Source organism: Grus americana, chromosome 1 (genome assembly GCF_028858705.1).
Source record: "Grus americana isolate bGruAme1 chromosome 1, bGruAme1.mat, whole genome shotgun sequence".
NCBI lineage: Eukaryota > Metazoa > Chordata > Aves > Gruiformes > Gruidae > Grus > Grus americana.
The window spans coordinates 196,665,332-196,692,230 of record NC_072852.1 but is presented as its reverse complement, the minus strand read 5'-3'; the positions used below and the strand labels follow the sequence as shown (position 1 = coordinate 196,692,230).

At 42.0% G+C, this 26,899-nt stretch overlaps 1 protein-coding gene across 3 annotated transcripts in view; it reads right to left on the bottom strand.

Annotated features, from left to right (window-relative positions):
* FLT3 (fms related receptor tyrosine kinase 3) overlaps positions 1–26,899 on the bottom strand; it is a 44,220-nt gene that overhangs the window by 8,829 nt on the left and 8,492 nt on the right. For 2 of the 3 annotated variants that reach the window (XR_008575698.1, XM_054813415.1), the window contains exons 2-15: positions 22,144–22,268; positions 20,302–20,504; positions 19,402–19,517; positions 17,023–17,140; positions 16,000–16,136; positions 15,257–15,396; positions 15,022–15,175; positions 10,220–10,385; positions 6,155–6,261; positions 4,924–5,035; positions 3,183–3,361; positions 1,622–1,734; positions 1,399–1,531; positions 1,205–1,309 (exon numbers count right to left, since the gene is read on the bottom strand). Coding sequence is in view for 2 of the 3 variants with exons in the window: in XM_054813415.1 (XP_054669390.1) it covers positions 1,205–1,309; positions 1,399–1,531; positions 1,622–1,734; positions 3,183–3,361; positions 4,924–5,035; positions 6,155–6,261; positions 10,220–10,385; positions 15,022–15,175; positions 15,257–15,396; positions 16,000–16,136; positions 17,023–17,140; positions 19,402–19,517; positions 20,302–20,504; positions 22,144–22,268 (1,908 nt within the window). In the remaining variant the exon portion in view is untranslated. The remainder of the gene's footprint in view (positions 1–1,204; positions 1,310–1,398; positions 1,532–1,621; positions 1,735–3,182; positions 3,362–4,923; positions 5,036–6,154; positions 6,262–10,219; positions 10,386–15,021; positions 15,176–15,256; positions 15,397–15,999; positions 16,137–17,022; positions 17,141–19,401; positions 19,518–20,301; positions 20,505–22,143; positions 22,269–26,899) is intronic. The other variant, XM_054814216.1, reaches the window with a different exon arrangement.

Genomic DNA, 26,899 nt, shown 5'->3' with positions numbered 1-26,899 from the left:
GTCACATGCAAGTCTTCATTTCAAATTAATTGGACTGAAAGTACATTTGGGAACATCCTAAAAATTTGGGAGTAGTATAAAAAGATTTAGCCAAAGGTAGAAAATAAATGTGTGTGTGAGTGTGTATCATTTGAATGCTTGGGAAAGCAGTCATAAAATGTTAATATTTGTCATTCTCAGGCTGGCAAGGAATGACAGCAGTGTATTAAGGTGTTCACAAGCACAGAAAGAAATGGCAGTCAACCCTGTTGGAGAGAAATGCTAAGAGAAAAAAATGTCTCAACAGCCATAAGGCACACAATGAGTTGTGAGCCAGTAGCTAAGAAGGCCATCCTGCATTTCAGTAATAGCTTTAGGCTTGTTTTTCAGCAAGCATTTGGTCCTCATGATCTAAACGAACTGGGGACGTGAACCAAAATGATCAAGATGAACTTCCATAAAGACAATCGCAAAGGAGTGGACCAAGGAAGTGTAAGGCTGATGCACGTGTGCAAATAGGAGATGAAGAGGTGGATGGCAGTGCTGGCAGGAAGGGACAGTGTGGGCACACAGGTGAGCAGGGTGTCAGTGCTCCTGCCAACGTGAAGCTCATCCCGTTATCTGTCAACAGGGTTGTGGTATTTGGGACCCTGTGAGGCAGCCGTCCTGCTCTGCTCGCTGCCGGGGAGGCTCACTTCTGGACGCTGCTTTTATGAGGGGTCAAGACAGTTTGGAGAGAGGCCAGAGCAAAGCAGCAAGGAAGATTAGAGGTTTAAGAAACCTGACCATAAGGAGGGATGGAGAGAAATTGCTTTGTGTCATCAAGAAGAAAAGACTACAGGAAGACATGCTGGAAGGTTTGCAGACAAGCTAGCTCAGACACAGGAGGCAAAGGGAGTGCAACAACTAGACAGCACTACAAGAAAAAGGGACCTTACACCAAAGTCCACAGAGTCACCAATGTGACCAGCAGGCTAATCTGCACTATGAATTTACATTCATCCTTTTTAGAGCAGAGCAGCTCTATCCTTCCCCACACAACGCTGCAGGAAGAAGGCACTTCAGCAATGCCTTTCCAAACCAAAACAGGATTTTGAAAGGAACCAAGCATTTGTGAGGTGCAACTGCTACGAGTCTGTATATAAAAGGATTTCCAACACCACTTCTGTTTTGGAGCCACTAGAATACATCACTGCTTGAGAAAGGCACCCAGAATTTATCATACCTTTTAGCATTTTGACTGCGACCTGGACCGAATCTCCTGCATTGCTAATTCCATAAGCTGTTGCATTCACCACTTTCCCAAAGGCCCCGGAACCGAGGACCTGTCCTACAAGACACAATATGCCGATATTATTTGCAGCTGCTACAGCACAGGCTATTAATCCAGCATTGTGGGTCGCCTTGTGGATTGCTCACCAAATTCCAGATTTTCCCTGGGAAATTCCCATTTGAGATCATATTCAAATTCTCTGAAGTCGATATAGATGTATTCATTATCCGATGGGCCTATCATCTGAATCATTTGCAACTGGCTTTCATATCTAAATTGCTTTCGAAGAAAAAAAAAAAGTCTTAGAGAAGAAGAAACAGCCTGGTAGGAACAAAAGAATAAGGTGCAGGTATTTATGTTTGCTTTTACCTTTTTGTATTTATGAAAAATGAATACAAACAAAAAAGCGATCAATAGGAGGAAAAATCCAACAGAGACATAGAATGCAGCATTGTCCGGGGGGGAAGAAACAGCTCCTGCAACTTTAAGAGATACAGATTACTACCCACTGGATCAGAGCTTGTGTGTACAGCTAAAGGTGCAAGGAGAACCCACAGTGGCTTGGTCAGTTCTGCCAGTTTGCAGTCCTCTCATGCCTGAGCCTTCTCTGCACAGGGAACGAGATGGAGCCACGTGCAAAGCGAGGAGCTGGGCAGGAGGCGTTAAGTGCTGGGCAATTCTGACATCTGTTTTAATTCAGAAAAAAACCCTACACCAATTAATAAATCTAAATGCAGGGAGGCGTTGGTGCGATCCATGGATTGGACATTGTGAACATAAACAGGAATAAACAATTCCTCTTCTCATCGCGTCTCCCTCCTGCCTCCCTGTGCCTTTCCCCAGCAATGTACGTCAGACGCTGAAGCACCACTTACCAGCGGGCGGACTGTACGCAACCTGCTTGGAGCATTGCTCTGCTCCTCAGCCAGGAACTCTCTTAACAAGTCAAGACCATACTGTAAGATGCCGGTGGATAGGTGAGTGTTACATGAAACCTACCCTCATACTCTGGTAGTTTCTAAGAGCATAAGTATTATGCTTATTTTCTATTGCAATTTCCACATAAATGCTCAAACTCTATCACTGGTCACAGCTTCTGCCAGGTGTAGTCAAAAGCAGCCAACAGCTTGTTCATCTATGAGAAAGGAAATCTCTGTACTGCAAATATCCGGGTGCTTCAAAACCCTTCCCACGAGCCACAGCATGTTCCCTGTAAATGAAATATTTTGCCCTATGGAATGTATATGGTGTTACAACTATAAAGTGCATGGGCAAATAGTCATACTGGCTTTCTTGTTGAACAAGGGAAGAATCTCTCATGCCCTTGACAAGAAGAGAGACTGCACAGCAGTTCCCAAAACAGGGCTTAGCTTTCTGCCACCTGCCTACAGCAGTTTAAGAAGGTCTCTCCCCTGCACTCGCTCCTGCTTCCCAGACAGCGACTGTCCCTTGAGTGGTTCTGCCAGCTCACTCATGCTCTTACTTGGGCATGCAATGACCTCCATGGAGTGAAGAGGGCTCCCATGGGCTTTTCTGGCAGCACCACAGTGACCTCCAGGAGAGGAACAAGAGCCAACATCCGCCACCAGCTACCAAAGTGGTTTCAGCTCTTCCCAAAGCTGATGCCTCCAAGTTTCAAGTAGGGATTACTAAGATGAAATAAAAAACCAGACCCCAACATTGCCATGACTCCATCCTGAACTTCCTATTCGTGTGAAATTTCTGCTCATTTTGATGAGGTTTGGACCAGAGAAGAGAGACATGTGTCTTCCAGCCACCCACCGTTTCCCACACAGTATACACACGGTGCTTGTGTTTTACCTGCAATGCCATTGCACAGTCAGCTATGTAGCCGGATAAAAAATACTGTAAGTTCTACTGTGCCAGCTTTAATTGAGAAAACCTGTGCTACAGGACTGGCTTATGGTACCTGACAGGTTAATGAAACTCTTTTCGCAGGCTGAACCGACGGAATTGTTTGCACAGCACTCAACGGAGAAGGTTGTTGCTGTGTCCTTTACATCTAAAATACTGCTTGAAATCCACGATCCCAGGGATCTTCTCTCTGGCAAGAAGTTGTGAATCCCCTCAGTGATTTCTTCTGTACAGCTGAAAAAGAAAGCAGACCAGTTTCAATTTTTGTCTCACAGTGGCATTTTCCAAGGCAGAAGGTGGGATATTTCAAAATATGTCTTATGTCTGTGTTGGAAGGGAGGGAGGGGTAGATGGGCTTGTTTTTTATTTGCCACTGTAGAATGAGGCTTCAGAGCGGTTGCCAAACTAATTTTTTGGTGATGGACATGGCAGGGTCAGCAGGGGGTGAACTGGGCTCCCTACCTCCTTCACTGGGCTCACTCTCACTCTCCGTCACTGCCCTGGCAGGGCACCTGCACCCCCGCACCTCCAGGACCTCCACCAATTTCACAGCTGACATGGCTTCCCCCCGGCCATCTATTCCTAGTGATTTCACCTTTACCTCAAACGCTCAAATCACTGAGCAGCTGCAAACAAGCCGCTACTAAAATATAAAGACAAAATGAACCCACGTTAAAAGTTCTAACTCCTTTCCCTGAAGGTATGTGATTTCAACCACCAAGTTTCTCTCACTCAAGATGGAGAGCATCCACCCTGTATTAATGACTTATTTAAGACCCGATACGTAGAAAGAGGGAACATTATACTCAAGGGAAAGGAAACCGACACAGAGATAATTTTGATTTTTACCTTTTCTATCATTCTTCAACTTACTGCCTAATTTACTGTCCACATAATAAATGAGGAGGTAAATAAATAAATAAAATTTATTCAGCTCTATGCATAGTACTAGCTTCTACATGTGGAAGCTCCCAAGAAAAGAAATGTCACAGCATTTTCTCCCAGAAAGCTGTTTTAAGGAGTACTTCAAATTCACTAGCTGGACGTTTTTTTTCCCCTTCCATTTCTGCACAGAGTGATGTTAGGAAGCCTTTTCAGAGGTATGGATGAGAAAATGGTCCAGAGAATTTTTTTATATCTAGGTAAAACACTTAGACTTTTATCCACAATCTTCCAAAAGATAATTTGACCTGGTACTCTTCTGCACCGTGGGATTATTAGTTTTTTGGTAGATCTAAAACAAAAACTGCAGAGTTCATAAAACAGCTCAAAGCTGTTTCAGCATCTCTTGAAATTTTAGAGCCTGACTCATTGCCCTAAATAAATAGAGGAAATGGAAACACTCTCACTAACTTTACTGGAAACAGTCTCACTGACTTTACTGGCTTTGGTTAAAGGTCATCGTAACAGCTGTATTAACCAAAGCTTAACCAATTAATCAAGGCCATATTAACCAATGCAGTCCCTGAATGCCCTCGAAGTTTGACAGGCCAAGAGAAAAACTCAGATTGGACGTTGTAACTACCTAACTGTTGATATAAACCCAGTGGGGTTTATTTCACCATAAAGAGCCTTAGATATAGATGTTTATAGACTTTATTTGATGCCAACAGAAAAATTGAAAAATTCCCTTAGTTTTGGCGATCCAGTTGCCCTGGAGTGAGCCACCACGTCCCCTTGTACAGACGGCTGAGGGTGCATTTTACACTTAGTTTCTTACAGGCCAGTCTTCATTTAACCAAGGATAGCTCAGATATGGTCTTTGCAATTAATCAAAAGGAGAGAAATTTATTTACTTGGATGAGTTCAGTTCGGGACAGTTCCTCCAAACCCAGGATGAGGCAGGGTAACTGACAGCGACGCAGGAGATCTGCTTGAACAACAACTGCATCGTTACTTCAGGCTTTCCTGCAACAAGATAAACACAAGACTATTTCTGTCAGCACATCAGTGACCAAAACCTTTACATTTATGTGGCAATGCTACATCTGCCCAGACCAAGATCTGCTTCTGTCTTTTCAAAATAACCCACCCGCATGTCACTGCGAGAGCTGGGTGCAGCCCTCAGTCCTCCTCCTTCCTCCAACCCCATGCCTCGATTCTGTGCGATGGCAGTGTGGGCAAGGCAAGGGGAGAAGCCACTTCTCTGTACAGGCATGGCCAGACCCAAACAGTGGCAGAGCCGAAATTAGAAGTCTTGACTTCTGCTTTTCTGACTCGGAGCAAGCAGTCGGTCCTAGGACTCCCCTGACGCCCCAGTTCTGGGTGTCTGGCTCATATAGGATGTGCACAGAGGATCCCTGTATAAATAATATATAAAAAATAACTATTCCTAACCTAGAGCAAGTTACGTGGCAGAACTGAGATGCTGCAGTTAGGTGGCAGAACAGAGATAAGCGAGAGCACCAGGCAAGACTGTGTGGGTGTGCAAATCGTGGGCAGGGGCATAGGAGGCAGTGCAGCCCTAACGTGTGTGCCACACACCACAGGGTCTCCAGGCTAACCGCATTAACTCACAACTGCCATTAGGAAAAAGATGACATAAACACGCCATAGAAAGCTAACACCTGATGAGGATAAATGTTTCCTCTCACTGTGTATCTCATATGGTCTCTACAGCAGTCATATATTCCGGCTCTGTAGCGTTAGAATACATTCACTGTATTTTACAGAGCTCCTAGGCTCTGTGGTTTTCCTAAGAAGTATTCATTTTCTCAGTAGATGACTAATTTCTCATATTCTGCCCTCCCTGTTTGTGGCAGACTAAAGAAGGTGTTCTCCATCCCTGACCAACATAAGAAACATGACCCACAAGCAGCTGGCATCCTTCTCTCACCCAGTGCCTGGATTTCAGCAGTGCAGTGCAGAGAATCACATTTTTTGCCTTGTGCTCCTCCATTTTTAACAATAAATCTATGTAAATGAAATGGGGAATACCAAGGCAAAAGCAACATATTAGCTCCCTTTATATCCGTGGCAAAATCCCAGACTTTGACAAATCTTTACAGGGATTGTTTTCTCACTTACTTCGCACGTACAGAGTGAAATTTTTTGTCATGACTGTATCATCATTTTGAGCATAAAATACATATATCCCAGACTGGTGTTGATGGTTGCAGAACTTTGATGAAATGCTGTGGAGCAAAGAAAAGGACGGAAAAAGACAAAAGATCATCTTGAAAAATATTGTAAATGTAGTCAAGACTTATATATATGTTTGAAAAAATTAAACATCTTCTAATGAGGAACCCAGACTAAATTATTTTTTATTAGAGAATATAAACCCCAGAATGTAACTCTTTTGATAAGAGGATATTTTTTCCTGCAGTATTGATTTCATTCTGCAATTTTCCTCATAGTTCTTGGAGTACAGGTGGGCTTCCCGGCTGTGATTTTGCTACCAATCCATTGGAAGACAAGGTATATAACACATCCTGCCACAGATGCTAAGACCAGCAAAGAATCAAACTCTCTACTCTCCAAAGGATTTTGATGGGAGTTTCTAGCTGATATGATAAATGATATTAGGAAATAACAGCGTAGGATCATACAAGAGAAACCTCTCCAAATGGAAATATCTGACAGAAAGGCAGAAATGAGATCATCATCATAAGTTCATTGTCAATGAGACAGAGCACCAACCATCAAGATATTTCTGCAGGAGGAAGACCAGCCTTCTACTAACCCCTAAGGTGACCACAGCAAACCAAGACCCAAACCACGCAGGGAACAGCTTCTGACAGTGGCGATGGTGAGGGAGGGCTCTAACAAGTCCCTGGGCAGAAGCTAACAACGGAGGACTGCAGAGGCTTAAAGAGTCCTGCACGACTCACCTGTGGAATCACTGGTTTATGGGACATGAGATGAGGCAGGGAGAAGGGAATATATCATCATACAGAGATAGCATCCTATTTTTGTCCTTTTGACTAGGTTATTGTTGTCAGGATAATTTTATATTTAAATGGCAGCTATTGCAACTCACCAAAGTTAGAAGAGCACTTAAAAAATCTTCTTAGGCTTAGTTGCTGGCATTTTGGGGGCAGATGTTTTAACAGACTGCTCAAGGAAAACTGGGTAGGAGGCCCCCTACTCAACTTCAGTGGTAAAGGCAAGCAGGCATATCAGGGAGTTTGAAGCAGACAGAAAAAAGAGAGCATACACCATTAATTTGCAAAGAGAAAGCAGTAATGAGCTTGGAACAAGAAATCTGGATAACTACAATCAGGGCGTTTCTCATTACAAATGGACTAAGACATCAAGTATCACTTTGCAATTCTAAAGCAAGAAAACTCACATTGAAGCTGCTGGCAATTTTGTCTTCTTACTAAGGCAACACCTCCCTGCAGTTACTGACTTTTGAATGTCTTCATCTGAAATGGCCTTAAAGATGTCCCTGCACTCAGGGATTTTTAAAATCAGACCCCTTTTAAGCTGCCTCAAAATGGTTACGGAAGGCAAGAGAAACCACAAATCATTTGTTGTTTTTGAAATTCTAGATGTGAAGGATTGAATCCTAATGAAAGCCATTAAAAAAGAGTGTCTTTGATACATGAAAATATAAGGGATGTGAGATAAAGATTAAAAATTTAACAGAGGTCATTCTGTGTATGAAAACTCATTTGCTCTTAGGAGGGAAGTGAAAATCAGCAGTGTGCTAAAACAGAGACACAACAAAAACAAATAGAAAATGGAAATTCTGAAGGAACCTCTGAAGATATGTAAGGGCATTGACAGGTAAGATGAATCCCTGGGACTTGAAATTAAAAGTTAAAGAAGGGGACAGAGTTAATTAATAAAATTTAGTATGTTCTATAATCAGGAGAAACAATTTCATAAGGAAATGGCAGAAATAAAAAAAGGAAAAACAGGAAATGAAAAAGGATATGAAAGGAATAAAGTAGAAGTGTTGGGAGACGGGATTAAACAGAAGTCAACTAAAAAATGCAAAGTTAAACTCACAATACGTTAAGGTATAGGATGACCTTTTTTGTTTTGTTTTGAGAAACCTTCTGCTTTAAAATCACATTGAAATCTGCAGTGCTAGAGCTTGTAGGCAGAATTTCCTGACCCCCTACCCCTTGCTGCTTCTGGGGACTTCAAACTGAATGAAATATCTACCCCTCCTCTTTTTCCTCAGGTGAGACCTGTCTATCCAATGCTAGTATTCAACCAAAACTTGATAGCTGTGGGACGTGTTCGTAAAGGAGAATGTACTCGCCAGATGAAATAATCACCAAATTCATGTATTTTTCCCTCAGTTATGTTTTCCCATAAAATAAATAGGATGATAAGTAAATGTGAAGTATAAGTACCTAAAATGAAAAAGAAAAAAAAAAAAAGTTATTTAATTAGCAGCATAGTGATATGAATGGCTGAGTTGTCTGTTTGAAGCAGCCTTCAGGCCAAGCTCCAGCCGTGCTTGGGGCGGTGAGGTGGCCGTGGCCACGGCCGTGGCCAGCGCGGGGCTGGCTGGAGCTGAGCTGGCCCAGGATGCGCTGCTCCAGGGACACAGGCTGGATGTTCCCCTGCCCGGCAGGTGGTGATCAGTGCTCAGCAACCACCACTTTGGGCTGCAAAGACTAGCTGAGGTGACTCATAATTCCCAGGTCACCAGCAGCTGCACCTTAGTGATTAAGGAGGGTTACCTAAGCTATTTCAAGAGTTCTCAAAATTGTTATTGTTGGCCCAGTCTGTAGCACCTTCTTCTTATCTGGATTGAATTTACACCAGCTGTTAATCATCCAAGCAAAACTAACTCCTGCTCTTACAAGCAGTGAGAAAAGGTCCGTACCAGCTGCAAAGCAAATCAACTCGGTGTTATCAGCTGGAGGGAGGTACCTATTGGACAGGGATGAGCAAATGCGCATGGCCGTCCCCTGAGACCTCATTTCCAAAATCAGTCTTGACCACAAAGAACAGATCTGCCTAGCCCATGCCAGGCATTGCAGATTAGTCACCAACACCCACCCAACGCTATCAAAGTTTGCTGACAGCCCTCACTTTATCAGCAGGGACAGAGTTCCTGTGGCCATTGCCAGGAGATGACAATTTACAAATCTGAACTGAGCTGTCTCTGAACCTTGTGAAGATCTGACTCCAATACACCACCTGACGCAGATGAAAAGGCCACTCTGTTGCAGAGATGACTTGACAAGCTAGCGGATAAAATAGAGTATACCAAAATACTAAGGAAAGAAATTGTAAAAAAAGTGTAGTCAAGGCTGTGACACAGTTTTATGCAGATGCTAAGAGAGGTTTTAAGAATATGAGAAGAAATCAGTGCAGGCACATTAATCCCTGCCTAGGTCCCGCTTGGTTTTAAAGCTAAAACTTTAAAAGAGCAGCTTGGCTTTCTTCTCATTGAGGTGAATAAGAGCTGTTACCTTGAAAGCCATGGGACTACTCTGAAAGAAACTCTGAAGGAAATTAGATAATGTTATCAAGAAATTAGAAAGCCCAGGGAATGGAGAAAACATTTGCCTTAAACAGGATTCATGCCAGAACTTCATTGTAGGAAATAACAGAAAAGGTAGATAACTCACAGGTTTATTCAAAACATGTTTTGCAGTAGCAGAAGAATACATGACCTGGGTAATGAGCAGAACGGTATGTTTCTGTGGCACAGGCAGAGCCGAACAGATCTAACGGCAGCCTGGGAAACTACGGGGCCCTGGATTTGACATGAGCAGTTTGAAAGACACTGGGAACATCATCAAGAACAGGATGGTGAAAGGGGAACACATAGAACTTGTGGTTCAGTATGAAAACTGCAGCAGATCTGTAACTGAGAAATTATGTCGGAGAGGAATGGGAATGGCAAAACGCATATATACTAAAGGGTTGCTAGATGCATAACTTACTAAAGGGTTTATTTATAATGGAGAATAAAGTGATTCTAGAAGTTATCTACAAGAACTGCTGTTGAAAGCCAAAATAATGTTTCAGTGCCTTTTGTTAACACGGCTTCATCATGTGGCACATTCACATTTTAAAAACACAAAGACAGTACAAAACATGGACAGTAAGAAGTCCAAATGAGATATAAAGAGGAAAAAAATCATTATATCAAATTATTTAAAAATATTCAAATACCTGTGTCCATCCACACTGTAACTTTGTTTACATGGAAATGTTTTTTGGGAAAATAACCACATGCATCTAACTGGTGGATATGCTGTAAAGTTAACTTCGAAGCAAAACTCTTCCTCACCAATTTCAAAATCTTCTTTAGAGTCTGTTATATTTATAAATCCCTTTTCTGAAAAAGAAAAGGAAAGAAAAGAAAAGATTGACATTATATTACAAAGGCTGGACTGCTTAATGAAGAAATTTTGACATCTGTATGCTTTTCATTTTGGTTATCACAAGCAAAAAAAAGCACCATGTTACATCACAAAAGGCATCCAGTTAATCAAAATAAGATAAAGCTTCAAAATAGTATTGAAATGACTTCACTGTGTTTGGCTGCAGACAGATGATCTGAACCTGATGAAGTTGTATATTTGGTCAGACCAGAGCCCTTCCAAAATGGTCCAACATTTCTCCCCCATCCTCCCTACAGAGCCACGGGGCCAAGGATCTCATTATTTATTTGCTTTGTTTTAGGTGTGTGTTCCAGGTGTTAACAGCTGCATCTCCTGGCTTTCCTCTAACAGGGAACGAAACCAGGTGGCACCACCAGCACAATCAGATATTGACAGTAGTTGTTTCTCCTTCCCTGAAATAAGCTCACAATTTTGCAAATGAGCCTTGTAGCTGCTGCTTTATTTCTCCATCTAAATTAGGCATATTTGATGCAAGACAAGAGCAACATGAAAAAGCATTTTGAAGATGTGCTTGTACTTGCCCTGCTAGGGTGAGATTAGTTTCACCTAATGGAGCTGTCTGAAGTTCAGTGACCCACCTAAGGTACTTGTTTGGACCTCTGATAAACTCAGTGGAATGAGACAGGTGTGTCCAGATGTATCCCATCCTAAGATGTACTGAACTGCTTCTGGAAATATCTGTTTCTTGACACTGACTGCTGAAGGAACCAAAGTAATCACTGGGGCTAGATGTCTCATGAAGTGAAATGAATCCTACCCAAGGAGACTGAACAGCAGACACACGTGGGAGGAGGCTCTCCTAAAGGCATCAGTGCAGCTAGGATCAGCTTGGTAAAAATCACAGAATCATATACAATGGAAGAGATCTCTGGAGATGTCTAGTCCAGCTCCTGTTCAGAGCAGGTCCAAGTAGATGAGGTTGCTCAGAGACACGTCCAGTTGAGTTTGGGTATCTCCAAGGAAGAAGACTCTACAACCTCTGGGCAACTTGTGCCAGTGTTTAATCAGCGACATGGTGAAAAACTGCATTGTAGAAATATTGCTGGACTGGGTTTTTCCTTTTGAGTGTTTTTTCTTCTGGTTGTAACTCTATATTCTGCTTGCTGTGTTTTATCTCTGTCTAGCTTACTGGTTTAAAAAATACTATCTGGAAACTCCCATAGAAACCACAAAAATGTCAGTATTTTAAAACAAGAAGCAATTCCTTTCATGACCGTTCTCCTACTTTTTGATATTAAAGGTTTATTGGTTTTATAAATTGGACCTTCATCTGAGGCTTTGGACAACGTGGTCTAGTGGAGGGTGTCCCTGCCCACAGCAGGGGGGTTGGAACTAGATGATCTTTAAGGTCCCTTCCAATCCAAACCATTCCATGATTCTATGATCTTTTTGAATGATTTTTTGGACCTCATTCCTCCTGGCAGAAGGTCATCTCTGTGTGTACTGTTAACAACATAACCAGGCAAGAGTAAAGGCTTTCTCCAGAGTGTGCAGAGGGACCTTGGAGCAGAGTATGACATTTCTCTGGAAAAGAACTCCAAAAAAGCAGTTTGTTTCTTGAAGGAGAAAGAAAATAGCACGTTATTGCTTGTCTTATCATTTTTTGGCAGGTTTAAGTGTATTTCTGCCAGAGAAACAGTGAACGTGATTATTCAGTAATGACAGAGAGGTGAGACAAAATTCTTGAGACTGGAATCAAAGCTTTCATGTCTCTGTATTTATTGTATTTATTTATTTGTTGCTTTAAACCTAACATGAGTTGAAAAATAGCTTGCATATTCCTGAATCAAGATTGTGTAGTGTTAAAAATTCTTTATTCAACACTGGTGGAAATTGAGCATCACAACTGCAGAAACAAAGAGCCTTGCAGCTGCAGTTGTTGGCATAATCTCTGTTGTGCTTTAAAGCGGCCCAACCACCTCGCCTGACCTGACCAGCTACACAAAATGGGATAAGTTGGTGAAGTATCAGTTAGCAAAGAGCAAACCAGAGCTGTTTGGCTGCAAGGCGTTATTAGAGATTAGAAGACCGCTCATAAATATTATGCTAGCAAGGCTCCCCAGGCAATGCAGCACATGCCAACCAAATCAGTTTTCTCTTGTTAAGTTACATCATGACCATTCCCAATGTAGCTATGGGTGCTGGCTCATGCACAGTGGTGGTTTAAAGGTAGGACACTGATTATTTCAGAAACTGCTACCCTATGACATGGACAACTGAGTGAAATCTGTATCGATATCACTGCTGAAATTGAACCTGGGATGCTAGACCAATTCATGCTAACAATGGTTGTCATTAATATATTAGGCTAAAGGCTGGGGTGGATCAGATGTACAGGATGTCTCTGTATAACCTTGGAGAGAGAAGCACGTCTGTTCGCTAGGTATGACAACATCCCCCCACTTTAATCCACCATGTAAGTAAACAAACAGATTTTTTCATCAGCAAAGCCAATGAGGCCTCAGAAGTTTTGCTGGCACAAGGGTATTAAGGAGGGTACAGACAATCTTCGTAGCTTGGCGTACCCCAGTCAAAAAATTCCCCACTCAAAAATACAGCCTTCCAGGGACAGGAATTCAAATATCCCCTGTTAATGTGACACATACTCACACCTGATAGTTTATGTCCACTATTTCTGAACTGGGCACTAGTACTGAGAAAGAAGAGGATCTTGCCCTACCTCCACACTACTCCCTCACCCCTACCTTCCTGTTAACTAAGAAGCTGTGCGTAGGAGAAATGCCCAGGTATCATGCTCAGTTATTGTAAATGATGAGAGAACTTCCTGCTCGGTGGTAGGCAGAAGCTGAAAAGAAGATATTGCACTGGGAAAGTAATATCTGAAGAGACTGGGGTAAGTATTCTCACTTCCTACCATTCCTAGCCTAGGTGTTGTAAACTCTGAGAGCAGCTACATCTAAGGTCAAGCGTGTGGCGAGTGCTTCGGAGAGCTTTGTTCTCAGAGCTACAGACTCCAACTCCAGGCAAATCAGTCAGAAAACTACTCCCAGTGCCTATTCCAGCAGTACGGTCCTAACCACAGCTTTCTATTTTATGCCTTATTTCCAGACTTATGCCTATTTCTATGTTGTTTCCATCTGAGAAACAAGGTTTGCAGTTGAGGCTGTTCTGGACTAACTTCAACACTTTTAAATCACGTTGCTACGTAGCATGAGGTTTCCTTTGGTGCGCTTTTGATTTTTTACATTTTTGGCCTTGTGTAGCTTGGTGTTAAGAAGATGGTTCCCTTCAGTGTCTGGAGAGCAGGAGACATGCAGAACAAACAATAATGCTGGAGTAGTCGTCTCTCTAGTTTCAGGTTTTCCTTCAGATCCATCACAGCTGCAGCAGCACTTCTGCATGGCAGTTTGCCAGCTCTGTCAGCACTTGCTATTCATCATCTCTCTGAGCTACATTCTCCATTAACACAAAAGTTTTTCTTTTTTTTCTGCTACCAGTTACACAGGTTTCAGAGCTAAAATTCTTCCCCAGATTTACTTTCCCATAAAATTCAGCATACTCAAATGGCCACTTGTCAGTCGCTCCCTTGCCGTAAGAGGAAACGGTCATTACTCATTTGTTTTGAGTGGGACAGCCCACCGCCAAGAACCTTCCAACTGTTTGATTCCTTCCTGGTGGACCCAGGTCAGGCCTGGTAGAGATTTTCTATCTGCTTTTTTCTGTGTTAAAGCAAGGAGCACCTGAAGGGACTATACAAAACAGCAGAGCAGTGGCCATGAGAACCTCTGCCTTACCTCCCCATCTCCAAAGGTGCAGCAAAGGTGGGGTGGAGGTGCCGTACGTGAGTGAAAGGGAGACGCAGTGGGTGCAAGTGGTGAGGAGGAGGCTGAGGCCATGGCTGCGGCTTTTCAAAACCTGTACTGGAGTCATAGCAGGACATTTCTGTCTCACATTAGTTGAAACCAGTCACTGGTCGTTCTGGACTCTAGCCAAACCAATACACGGAGCATTAATAGCTGAACACGTGGAGCAGGTTGTGCATTTTATATTCTCGGCCAGCTCCAGAAATGGTGTTTTCTGCAGTGCTTTACTTCTAGTTGTTTGTATCTGCTCTGCAGCTGCCTACATCTGAGTTTGTGGCATAGAGAAGGGCTATACAACTACATTACTCCCCCCGCCCAGGAAGCCCAAGGCATAGCTTTGTGTCCCCACAAAAAACCACTATGGCTTTGCGACACACTGGCTGAGAGTCACCTACAATGACATCAGATGAATCCCAGCCTGTGTTTCTAGAAATCCCATTGCAACAATCCTGTAGACTAGATCTCTAAACAGCGCCATTTCATTTCACTTCTAAAAGCACTGTTTTATAATGGGATTTATTTGGAAAGCCATATAAAGAAAAAGTTGATTATCTTCAGGTACCGGAATGACTCAGTTCTGATTAATCTCTTGGCTTTCCTGGACTGCCAGGAAGTGCAAACAGACTTTTTCCTTAGAAAAGGAACTATGAACATATGCTGCGTACCTGCAAGCAAAGAACTGCATGGAAAACAAAGCAAAACAACCAACCGAGGGACAAGATTAACACCGGGGGGTTGGAATTACCTAAAACTGTAACCAAAGCAGTTTGATTCGGATGAACTGTAGAAGAACAGGTATAATGTCCACTATCATTTGTTCCTGCCGCTGACGCAAACGCATACTGGATCCGAATGGCCGAGTGATCTGTTTGATATTCTAATCCTTCAAACTGGCGGTCCTAGTTTTCAACAGAGATTCCCATTTAATCATTTGATAATACCCAATATTAACTATTTTAAAATATGCCCTGTCTTCTTACCTGCTCAATTTCTTTGTTTTCAAAAGATAATTTTATTCTGAATTTATAATTATGGTGAACAGCTCTGCATCTCATCAGCAATGGTTCCCCGACTTTAAGAAGTAATTCAGGTAAAGGTGCTGCTTGGCTTTCATTTAAATCTACAAAATCAAAACATAGTCGCTGAGGCAACTCTCACTTTGACTGAAAAATGCTCAGTTAGATCAAGATTTTTTCTTCTAACGCTGTATAGACAGCCACTACTACATTTTAATGATAATTAGAATTTGGGAAAATTACTCATTTATCATGAAATTAGTAAATTTGATGGATTTAGATGTCTCAACCCCAATTTTGTGATAATTTACAAGATGTCTATAGGGCACAGTTCAGCGTAGAGCTTAGCTCAGGTCAGACTTATTTAAAAAAAAACAGACAAACAAACCTGAGTTTATATATTAATTTATAATTATTTATAAATGTATATATTTGAGAACACTCTGAAGAGCGTTTCCCTGCAACATAGTCCTAAAAGCATGAAGAAAAAGTTAATAGATGTTAGCAAGTGAGGAAGGGCAAGACATTTTTTACAGAGACCACAAATAGCTATTAGAATTTAGGGTTTAAATGTGAAATAAAGCTATCGTTCACTGTTAGATTTATTCCAGTGATTACAAACAAGTAGCTTAGCCCAGAAAGCGTACTCAGATGAGTAGTGCAACTAACTTCAGCTTGCATGCAAATAAATCCTAGTGGGAAGTTACCTATTGTAAAGAGGCTGGTGCATTCTCTGCCCAGGTCATTAACTGCACAGCACCATATATGAGTTTGAAATAGTTCACGTTGTATGTTCTGTATGCCGTCTATTTCCCCAGTTTCTTCATGCATTTTATCAGGGCAACTGCAATTACAAGCACAATTATTTATTGACTCATTTGGTTAACCTCAAGCAAATAAATCTGATAAATCTCCAAGCCATGAGAATATGCAAACAATAGTGAGAAAACTGGATCTTGCATAGCTGAATAAAAAGGAACTAGGAAAGGTGAAGATAAGAAAATAAAAATGTCACAGCTTAGGCAGAAATATGAGCTGAAATGACCTGAATATGCTCAAACTGGCTCATAGACAGGTAATGCTGTGACTAAAATCTGAACAAGAGTGAGGTTAGAGCTACCACACAGAGGCTGAGCTATCACACCACATCTCTGAATTCCTGGTGGTGGAAGCTGCTGCAGATCCAGCGGCTGTTACGAGACCCAGATCCCAAACTGCCACGCCGCAGAGAAAAGCATCATTCCTGCTGTTAACAGAATCAACTTTTTATGTTAATAGAATGGAGGAAAAAAAAAGCTCAGAAAATTATGATTCCTTGTAATGTCTTCCCAGCTCTAATGCATTCACATTTCCAAAAAAAAAAAAAAAGTGAAAAACTAGAGGGAAACGAGATACCTTTGATTTGCTCTGGTGACATCAAAATAGAATCTGGAATAACTTTTTACAAGCCAAGGGCTGAAAGTTTCCAAAAGAGCACAACAGTCAAAATTTCTAAGAAAATTGTGCTGTAGCACTCCAAAAGTGGATCATGTAGACAGAGGTTTTCAACCAGCATGTGGGTGTGCAACGCAGCTGAGCCCATCTCCAAAAATTCTGACTCGAAAGCTCTTCTTCAGTTACCTCCCTAGCTCGTTAGGCACACTAAGCAGTACAAAGCCTCCCTCTTCTTCTCCAGAAGATGGTAAACTATCAGTCTGGAGATTCAGCATGTGTATAAACATACACCATACCTTTCTTCAGGTGTTTTGCAGAATATCCACTCCACAGAGGGCTGGGGGTAGCTCTCAGATATGCACTGGATAGCATCCGATTTTTCTCTTTTCCTGAAATAGGGTTTGCCTGGTTTCTCTGTTAAAAATCATGCAAATATTTAGAAATGCTGAAATCATTTTGAAACAGTGTTTTGCTCATTTCATAATACATGAAGTTAGGGTTGCAATTTGCTTCAGGAGGTTTCAACACTGAAGGAATAGAAAATGATCCGGCCTTAGGGATATTGTGGGTTGGTCTCAGGAGCGTTTCAGCCTTGATTGCTAAATGCAGAGCTTCCCCCGTATTAAAGGCCTGCCTCTATACGCCAGAGGGTAATCCTGAGACTGATACTGAAAGGTGTTAATTTGCTGTGGTTGCTATTCATTTCAATGGGCAGGAGCACAGATACCTTTCGAAATCACATCCCAAGCCCAGTGGCCTTTGGTGGAGTATCTGTTGAGACTACAAAGTCTCTGCACAAAATGGGATCGTCACACACTATTCAGTCAGATCAGATACACATGGAAAAACAAGGGGTGATAATGACTTCTGATAACCAGCAGACTTCTCTACCCTGTATCTGTGACCCAGGGGGAAAGGGTTCCTAGACAAGCCCCAGTCCCCTGAACCCGTCAGGTGCAGATTTGGACTAAGCACAAAAATTTAATGTATTAAAACTGCTAAAGATTTGACTCAAACTGAAAAACACTCAGTCTAGTTTTAGGTCATCTTACAATGAAATTACAGCTTCCACAAAGAAGAGTGACATTTTCTTTAGAGTCATACTTCCATTGCCTGCAAGGTGACATGCTAAGGTGAAGCTAATACTTCTGGCTTTTAACTTCTTTCTTCATTTATCTTATAAGTTGGGCCTAGAAGGTCTTTTTCACCTATTAGATTCATATCTCAGTTGAAGGGTTCACATCTAGCCTGGAGGATTTTATGAGAGATGTAATTACGATATTAGATTCACAGGAGCAAAGAGAATGCAATCCGAGCAATCGATATGGAAAAGATCTTTATCGAAACTGTTTCAAACTACTCTTGCTCACACATGTAATAACATTTTTTACCTCTAAAGCCTAATTGATATAGCAGAGAAGGTAATTTTTAATTAAAGATTTAATACCCTGCCTCCTCCATGAAGCTGTTAAAATTATAATTGAGATGTACAATAGGCCTTCAAATAAAGTAAGGAGAGACTGGAGGTGACAATTCTGACACCTGAGAGAGGAAAAAGCCAAACTGAATACTTTAAAAACAAATAAAGAAGGAAGAAAAAAAGTTGATTAGTCACAGTTTATTAAAAAAAGGCAAGTAATGATGCATGTTATTAAACCTGTCTCTAGAAGGATTTGGTCCTAACTTTGCAAGTCTTAGCTGTTTGGATTGATGGTTTGCTCTCTTTTCTTTGAAATTTCTTTTAGATTTTTTTAATTTTATCTTTAAATTTGGCCCTTTCCAGACAAAATAATACAGTATTTCTCTTCTTTTAAAAAAAGTCATGTCAGTGTGGGTTGGTTTTTTTTTTTTAATGTTCTTAGAAGCTTGAATTTGTTGCAGCAGTTGCCTTTGCATCAGAGATGTCTCTTGTGTGGTCCTTGAGATAATGCAATCAAATCTGCTCCCACTGTGAGCCTTTCAGAAAGTCGCACCTTGTGCGTACTCTGTCATGAGCATTTAACAGCAGTTAAAATCTCAGTTTCTCGGGCACCCTTGTGCCGAGCAGCTGCAGTACTGATGCATTTTACCCTAAAAGCCAATAAGCAAGTAAAGGCTGGCACTGAGAACTCTGTCTTTCCCCTTCCCGCAGTGGTGCCTCTTGCTGCCCACAGAATTGTGAAAGACAAAGCTGTGTGAGAGGTGAAAAGAGACCCGGCGGCAAGCACAGGCAGAGGAGTGGAGGAGTGGGACAAAGCATGACTTCGGAGCACCAGAGACCCAAAAATAAAAGGGATGTCCTGATCTGATCCAGATAATAGCCCAGCCGGCAACACTGAGAATACATAGGTTAAGATGCAAGCAAACAAACGCAGCCCGCAAGCTTTGAAAACTCACAAAAGCCACCCTCGATCTGTGCCTTTTGGCACGGAGGGGAATCTCTCATAGGGGATAAGAGAGCTGCCACACATTTACATCTTTATTTGTTCGTTTGCATGGTTTATTGACCAGAGAAAGCTGACTCTCATGCAGTCTGTGGTTTTAACTTCAGCCTCTGAAGACAGCTCCAAGTCCTATGCAAATCTAGGGAGATGCTTGAAATGCAGCACGCGAGAGATTCGTTGCTTTGACTGAACTTGAGCCTCTCCCCTTGAACCTGTTGCTGGAGTGACCCCTTTCATCTGAGATATACTTACTTCGGATGAGAACAGGCACAACTACTGTGTAATTGCCGGTTTTACTTATGACCGAGAGCGTGTATTTTCCAGATTGTGCTTCTTTTATTTGGGAAAAAGCCAAAGACGTAACATATCTGTAAAACAGAAAGTAAAACTGTATTTGTTATCTGGAAGGTCATATGCAGCGCACACACTAAAATGTTAGCTCTTTAGCTCTTGCAAAACCCCTTCAGAGATACCAGTATTCATTATTTACATAGCACCCTTCAACCTGAAGTGTTTTCTTCAAGTATCTTCCTACACAAACAGCATGTAGGAACTTACAACCCCAGGTACCACATGCTTAATGCTGAGCATTGGGAAGGATGGACTTCCCGAGCTTAGGACAGCTGGGGAGGTCCACAGGGAAATGCTTTACCTACAATCCCATCCCACCTGTTTTGCAGGGGGAGGTGATAATCCAGCCTCAGGTTCCAGCCCAGGTTTGGCTGTGAGAATTAGGATGCTGCTGCTGTTGTTGTTGCTGATCTGCAGTGTGACCCTAGGAAGTCACATAATTCTTCATGCCTTGGTTTCTTTGACTATAAAATCACGATTTTGCCTCACATGAACACTGCAAAGCTCAACTTGATCAATGTCAGAAAGTGCCTGGAGACCCCCCATGCATGATGCTGTACAAATTAAAAGAACGAGCTTATTTCAAACTATTCTTGGCTTTAAGATTCGTATATGCATGTGTCTGAATGACAATCAGCAATGTGCTGCTGGGTGACAACAGTTAAGAAAGATTAGAAGATTTAAAAAGATAATGCATAACGTGAAATTAAATCGAAGCACAGCCACAGAAAATATTCCATTTGCATCCTAAAATAAATGATCTCTTAAAGGTTCTTTGATCCAGTACATCCCTTGACTTACCGATTCTCTGAGTCCAATGAAGGTTTACAAGCTTTGCTCTCTTTAAAGAACCAAAAGCATGAAATGATCTCTGAAATGTTCATCACCACTCTTAATTCGATATTTTCAAACACATTGACTTCCACATTTTTAGTTGATTCATAGATGTTCTCTGTTCCTTGAGAATTCAAGTAACACCCAAGATCTTCCAAAATGTTAGAAATCTGCAATGCAAGAGGACAGATTGTTTTGTATTTATTAGCAACTAGCTTTATTTGCTTTTTTGCATTCAAATACTTTTAAAGGATGATCTTCTGGAAAAGCTTTCATAAATTAATAATGCTTCAGAATGCCCAAATATTAATACAAATTATACTGAAATAATACCTTCATCATACCTTCATTTTGTTTGGTTTTAGTTTTGGGTTTTTTTCATTTCTACTCTCAAACTTATTCATAAATATGTTGAATTCTACTGCAGGAGGAAACACTACAGGATTCCTGTTGAATTAGTTAATTCTGTTCTCTAGACAGACATCATAGAACAATTTTAGCCAGATACATGATAATTTCCCTTAGTGATATAGGCTATTCTTTACTCTCATTTCTGTTTCCTTTCATGTAGAAGCATAGGAAGACACAGAACTCTAATACAACATTTCTGTGACCTCAATGCAGAATATTTTTTTTTAGCATCCCACTGCTTGTAACAACATCATCTGGCTAGATTGCTCCTCAACTCCTTGGTGGCTTTACTAGGCAAGGAACGTTTGGGCTGGGCACCTTCACACTTTTCATTTCCTCACCATTGCATACAGCTAAAGGAGAATCGCAAACAGAAAGAGAGTATTCTACAGTCATTCTGAAACCCACTGACAGGTTAATAAGTCTCTAAGCTTAGCCGCAGCAAAAGATGACAAGTACATATGAAGTAGTGGCAAGTACATCTGAAGAGTAGCCCCAGATGTCTCCCTTACTTTGGTGGGTGAAATTTATCTGGTGTAATTTTATGAAAGGACAGAGTTCATTGCATCCTCTGCAACACACTGTGCTGGCCAGTTGGTTCTTCTCATTCTTTGCTCCTTCTTTGTCCCTTCCCTTGATCTGAGAAGTATCTAGAGATAACACCAATATTCTGCTGCGTCTGATACAAGGACAGCCCAGTTTTGACTGGTATGCCTTCATTTGTTATCCAAATTATTATTTGTCCAGGAATGAAAAAGATTTCATAAGACTAACTTGAAACAAGAATCCTCAGGAAATATTTTAATCTCGGGTCTCTGCTTTATAATTTAGTTGCACACCACCTCTTCTTGGCCTTCTGCCATTTAGAGTCAGAAGAGAAGGGAAAAAAAAAAAAAGTATGTGATTCCCTATCCAGCTTTGGTGTCTCAGTCAAGGTTTAGACCAGGCAGGGATTTACGGGCTTTGGTGGTGGGAATAGAGGGTGGTGCAGCTTCCCCATTACTCCCAGCAGCCGTGACACACACACACCCCCCATGGCAGGCCACCACTTCACACCATGGCATTGGCAATTCCCTCTTAAGGACACACAGTTTTTTACATTGATATGTTTCCAGCAATATTCAGCAATATTCAGGCATGCTGATGTGAGACAACATCAAGGCAGCAATTAAAACATCAGTTTTAGAGAAAACTGGTACTTATCTACTTACAGTTTCAAAGTATGAATTGTGATATGTGTTTCCCTCTAACCTTCTGTTGTCATACTTGGCCTAACCCTGGTTATTTTGACTGTGACATCACCACAGCCTAAAGTTTTAGGGTGTCGTGAGCTTCTGGGAAGGTATTTCGAGAATGGACAGGAATATTTTATAAGCAACTCATTCTCTGTTAGATTACCTTAGGAGATACCAACATCTCTGGTGTTCCTGAACCTTCACCCTTCTGGCTAATAAACACACATGTGATCTCAGATGTATTTTGATTCAATGCAGAAGTGAAAGTAACTGCTGTCATAACAAGAACTGTAAAACAGAAATAGAAAACAAATGTAATCATATCTAGGTCTCTGCTCAGGGATAATAATTTTAGTAAAAATAAAATACAAAAAAACTGTAGAAAGATCACATCTTTTTTGTTAAAAAAAAAGCAAAAGGAATATGCAGATATATCATGTGCATTTGCAAACTCTGCATTGTGCATAGAAGCTGAGTGGAAGCACTATTTGGAGAACCTTTCAAAAGCACAGATAAATGATATTTTAGAAGTATGTCCCACAATACTGCAGAAAACATCTAAAGACAAAAGCCTCTATGTGATGGAGGCTCCTTTAGTAATCACATTACAAAACACAGGCTCCCTCTTGCAGCTCACTTCTGCATCAGTGTCTCTGAAAGGGCTCTGCAGCACCAAACCCTGCCGCCGCAGGCCAGCATTTGCCCATCGTGAGCCAGAGGACGATAACGCACCGTCCCTCCCCCTGGCACTAAGGAGATGTCCGGGTCAGAAACACTCCCCAAGCATCCCTCCCTCCTGCACAGAGCAATGGCAAAATAAAGTCCTCCAACTTGCAATGGCAAAATAAAGTCCTTCAGCTTGGCTTTGGAGCCCACAGTCAGCTCACCCAAGGACTCAAGATCTAGTCTTCCCTTTACCTTCTCTCCGGGACAGGCTGTATTTGATCTGACATAACGGACACTCTCCTGAGCCTTCCTGGTGTGGATTTGTGCACCCCAGCAGCTCACAAGTGAGGTCCAGGTTCGATGCTTCTTCCCTTGAGCTGCCATTCGCAGCCTTGCCTTCCTACCCCTCCAGCAAGTGAACGAGGAAGCAATTCCCACTATTTTGAGGAAAGCAGATGCAGAAAGTGGAGGGCAAGGAAGAGTAAGCCCATGGCTTTCTGCTGTCTTCTTCTTCCACACCTCCCTGGCTGTCTTGCGCCCCAGGAGCCTATGCAGCCAGGACAGCTCACTTGCCAGCTCCCAGCGCTGGCAGGAGTAACAAATGTCATTGCTCCTTATGCATAAGGAGGAGTGTGGGAAAGCTTCTGGTGCCTCAAAGGCATCATCTCTCCAGAATGCTTCATATGAGCCTTTCTGCAGGGACTGCAGCTTGAAAAGTCACCTTTTAGCCTTAAAGGAGCTATATAGTAACCATGCCCACCACCATTGCACATAAACAAGAAAAACAGAAGTAAGACTGCGCAACTGGCAGGGTGAAATGTGTCTGATTTCCATTAAGTCCCTGAAGATTTCTGCCTTGAGGTCTTGGTTTTTTGCTTTCCTCTACCCCTCCCCGCCCCCAACTCCTGAGATGGTTGGACATAAAGCAAGGTGCAGAGTTGAACAGAGGAAAAAAGGTAAATATATCAGGAAGCACTTGAAGGGTGAAAGTAATGAGACTATTCCAGCAGGTGATGGAAGGAGCAATACTGGAAGAAGGAAGAAATGAGTAAGAGTTGCTGCTATCCCCTCTTTGACGTTTGCGCCTTCTGGAGCTGCCTGAGCTCTAAGCTGGCAACACTTAGACAAGCTCTTCTCAGCCCTCTTGGCAAATGTGGATTAAGACTGAGTCCTTCTCATTCAGCCACCTAACATACACTTCAGTTTGGTTGCCACCTTTCCACAGTACGGACAGGCACTGGTCTGCTTCTGCAGATGACTGAGGAAGATCCTGTCCATCTGTAATCCCTAGGAAAGGTGAACAGGACTTCTTTGTGGAGACATGTATCTCCCTCCATTGGATATAATGTTGGCACTTCTTGAGACAGTGAGTGCCAAAGGGCAGCTGAAAGGCAGGTACGCATTAGGCGTATACCAAGCACGCTGAATTCCTCCCCATCGATGCAATCCAGGTTTCCAGCTCTCCCACTAGCCTTTCACCAAGTCCTTCTCTGCTCAGCTTTCTCCAGCTCTGTTTATTGGCACTTTATCTTTCACCCTTTTCAAATCTCACAGCCAGGGGCTTAGCTGATGGAAACCCACCTACATCCACTGATTTCCAAGACACACCAGCTGAAACCACCTAAAAATATGACCTCAAAAGTTCAAGTCATCTGGCCTGTTGAGCATTTCCTTGCTTCAGCTTTCTGATCTGCAAAGAGTTTTGCCTTCTGATTGTACAAGCCAAGCTAATTTATTCCTGGCATTACTCTGCTTTGCTCACGTTACCTTGTTAGCAGGATGCCTAGTGTCACAGGAGGAAAGGGAAAGATGTATTTAAACACCAACGGGGAAAAGATTTGCAGCTAAAAGTTAGGCAGAAGGAGACAGATGTAGCAACCAGACTGTGAGCGAGACATGCAAACAAGGTGTCTGATGAACTGGAACCACATCTGTAAAGGACAGTATGTGGGAGTATATGATGGAAGAGGGAGCAGCGAGCACCCTGACACCCACATGTGCCAGCTGGACTTGATGATCTTAAAGGTCTTTTCCAACCAAAATGATTCCATGATTCTATGTATAAGAGAAAATGGGACTGCTTGTCCTGTTAACTGCTAGAGCTTGTCACTGCTGTCCTCTGCCTTTATTCCTTTGAAATCCAGGAAGGTTTTTTAGGGTAAGAAAAGGTATTTTAAACCTGAGATGATTCCAGCTGCCTTACAGTGAGAAAAAATGAGTTATGCGTTACTCAGAAGTATTCACACGACATGGAGTGTGTAGGTCTTAGGGAAATACATTACATTGACAAAAAAGAAAATGAGAGCATGAATGAGCCTTTCAAAAGAAGCAGAATCAAGGAAAGGAATATTGGGAAAGCGATAACACTCTGATTCACCATCCTGATCTTTCAGCTGCTAGCTGGCCTGTTCAGGGACTGCTGTTATGGTCTGCATGTCAGTCATCCTCCCGAAAGCCCAAAGTAAGAACTGCAGAGACTGAAAGCACTGGGTAAGAATATCAAATATGTAGGATGCATAATCATATTGTGTATTGCCAAACTGTAGTGAAGCTGGAATGGAAATAAATTGCTGCCTCTGAACAATGTTTGTTTATGCCTGCTTTCCATCGGCATTATCTTTTTATAGGTTATACAAAAATAAATGCAGTAGGAGAAATCTTGTTCTCACTGAAGTCAGACAAACCTCTAGTTGCCACACAGTCAGGATTTCATCAAGATGTGTAGGCACATACGTGGGGAACTGCCTGTACAAGTCAAAAAGTGGGTTTACACGTTATGGTGCTGAGAAGAAAGGCCTGAATCTACTGGAGAGATATCAAACCAAGAAGCTACGTTTAAGCTAGTTTAGCTATCAGATGGCTCACCTAACGGAACTGCTTACAAAATTTTATTTTCAAATGGGGGATGACTAAATAAACCTTTGAACACTGGGAAAGCCACTCCACAATACATTGAAAGTCTGAGTTTATCAGAAAGAGAGGAGCTGAGGAACTGGAGCACTATGAAGGATGAAGAGAAAAACTTTCTCTTCATTCCAAGGGACGCATCTTGTGTTTGAGTTCAGCTCAGCTATTTTACATAGCAGTAAGGCCTTTTCTAGACATAGGACAATCTTCCACTCTGCTTTACAGCTCAGGAGACTTTCATAAAGCAAACTATGTTTTGCTTCTTATTTGGCTTCTGACTGTTTTCTCTGGGTGAGACTCTCTGGATTGACTTTCCAAAATGTTCTTCTTGATCTGGGAAGGTAGAAGGCCTCTTTTTTCCTATAATTCTCCTACACTCATGTGCTGCCAGAAACAAATCTGTAAAAGTGGTGATGTGGATGAGCCTATTATGCATGCATTAACTCTTAAAAACCCCACACCTTTGCATGTTGCTGCCTTTTTCTCCAAGCAGTGGATCCTGAAGTGAGAATTTTACTCAATATGAATATGATAAAAATCAGAGGGAGGCAGGATAGGTAGAAAGTACTGATTTTAAATGAATTTCTATCTTTAACCCATATCTTATTTCTCTCCCATCAAACTTAACTTTCCTCCTTCCTCATCTTTTAGCACACCTTCCTTCATCAGCGCCTTCACCCTTTCAGCTTAAATAACTCCCTGCTTCCAAAAAAAAAATGCAACCTGTGAATTCATTCTCACATGATGATGGGGCCAGAAGTGTTGCTCCGTGTTGCAGTATAATATCCGTGTTAGAACAAGGTTTAACAAGCAAGGTGGGTGACAAGCTGCCTCTGTTGCAGCTCATGCTAATTGTCACTAGTTGTTGTAACACTGGATGGGGTACGTCTAGGTCAAGACCAGTCATTTATCTGGTCTTACCAGTTAATTACAACAAACATCACATGAACTGATTTAATTATTTACAGTCATGTTCAAGCATGACTGAGATTTGAGATGGGGGAAGAAAAAAAAAAGCTTATAGAGCGTGGTAGCTCTTCAGGAGGGTTTAGTGGAAGGGAACTAAGAATCTCTAGACTTGAATCACCGAGCAGGAAAGCAGTGAGGAGTGGAGTAGGGGAGGCCATGAGGTTTTGGAAAATGCTTAATTAGGCTCTGTGTAGTGAGAAAAAAAAATAATAATGAGAAAGAACACTGATACTATACAGCGTTCTGGAATACTACTGTCACCTGCCAGTCTCGTTACCATTGCCTGCAACCTCCACCCGGATTATTTTTCCACCTGGATCCGCTCCCCCCACGGCTTTTACCACCTGAACCCGTCCAGGCTATTGGCCATTACACGT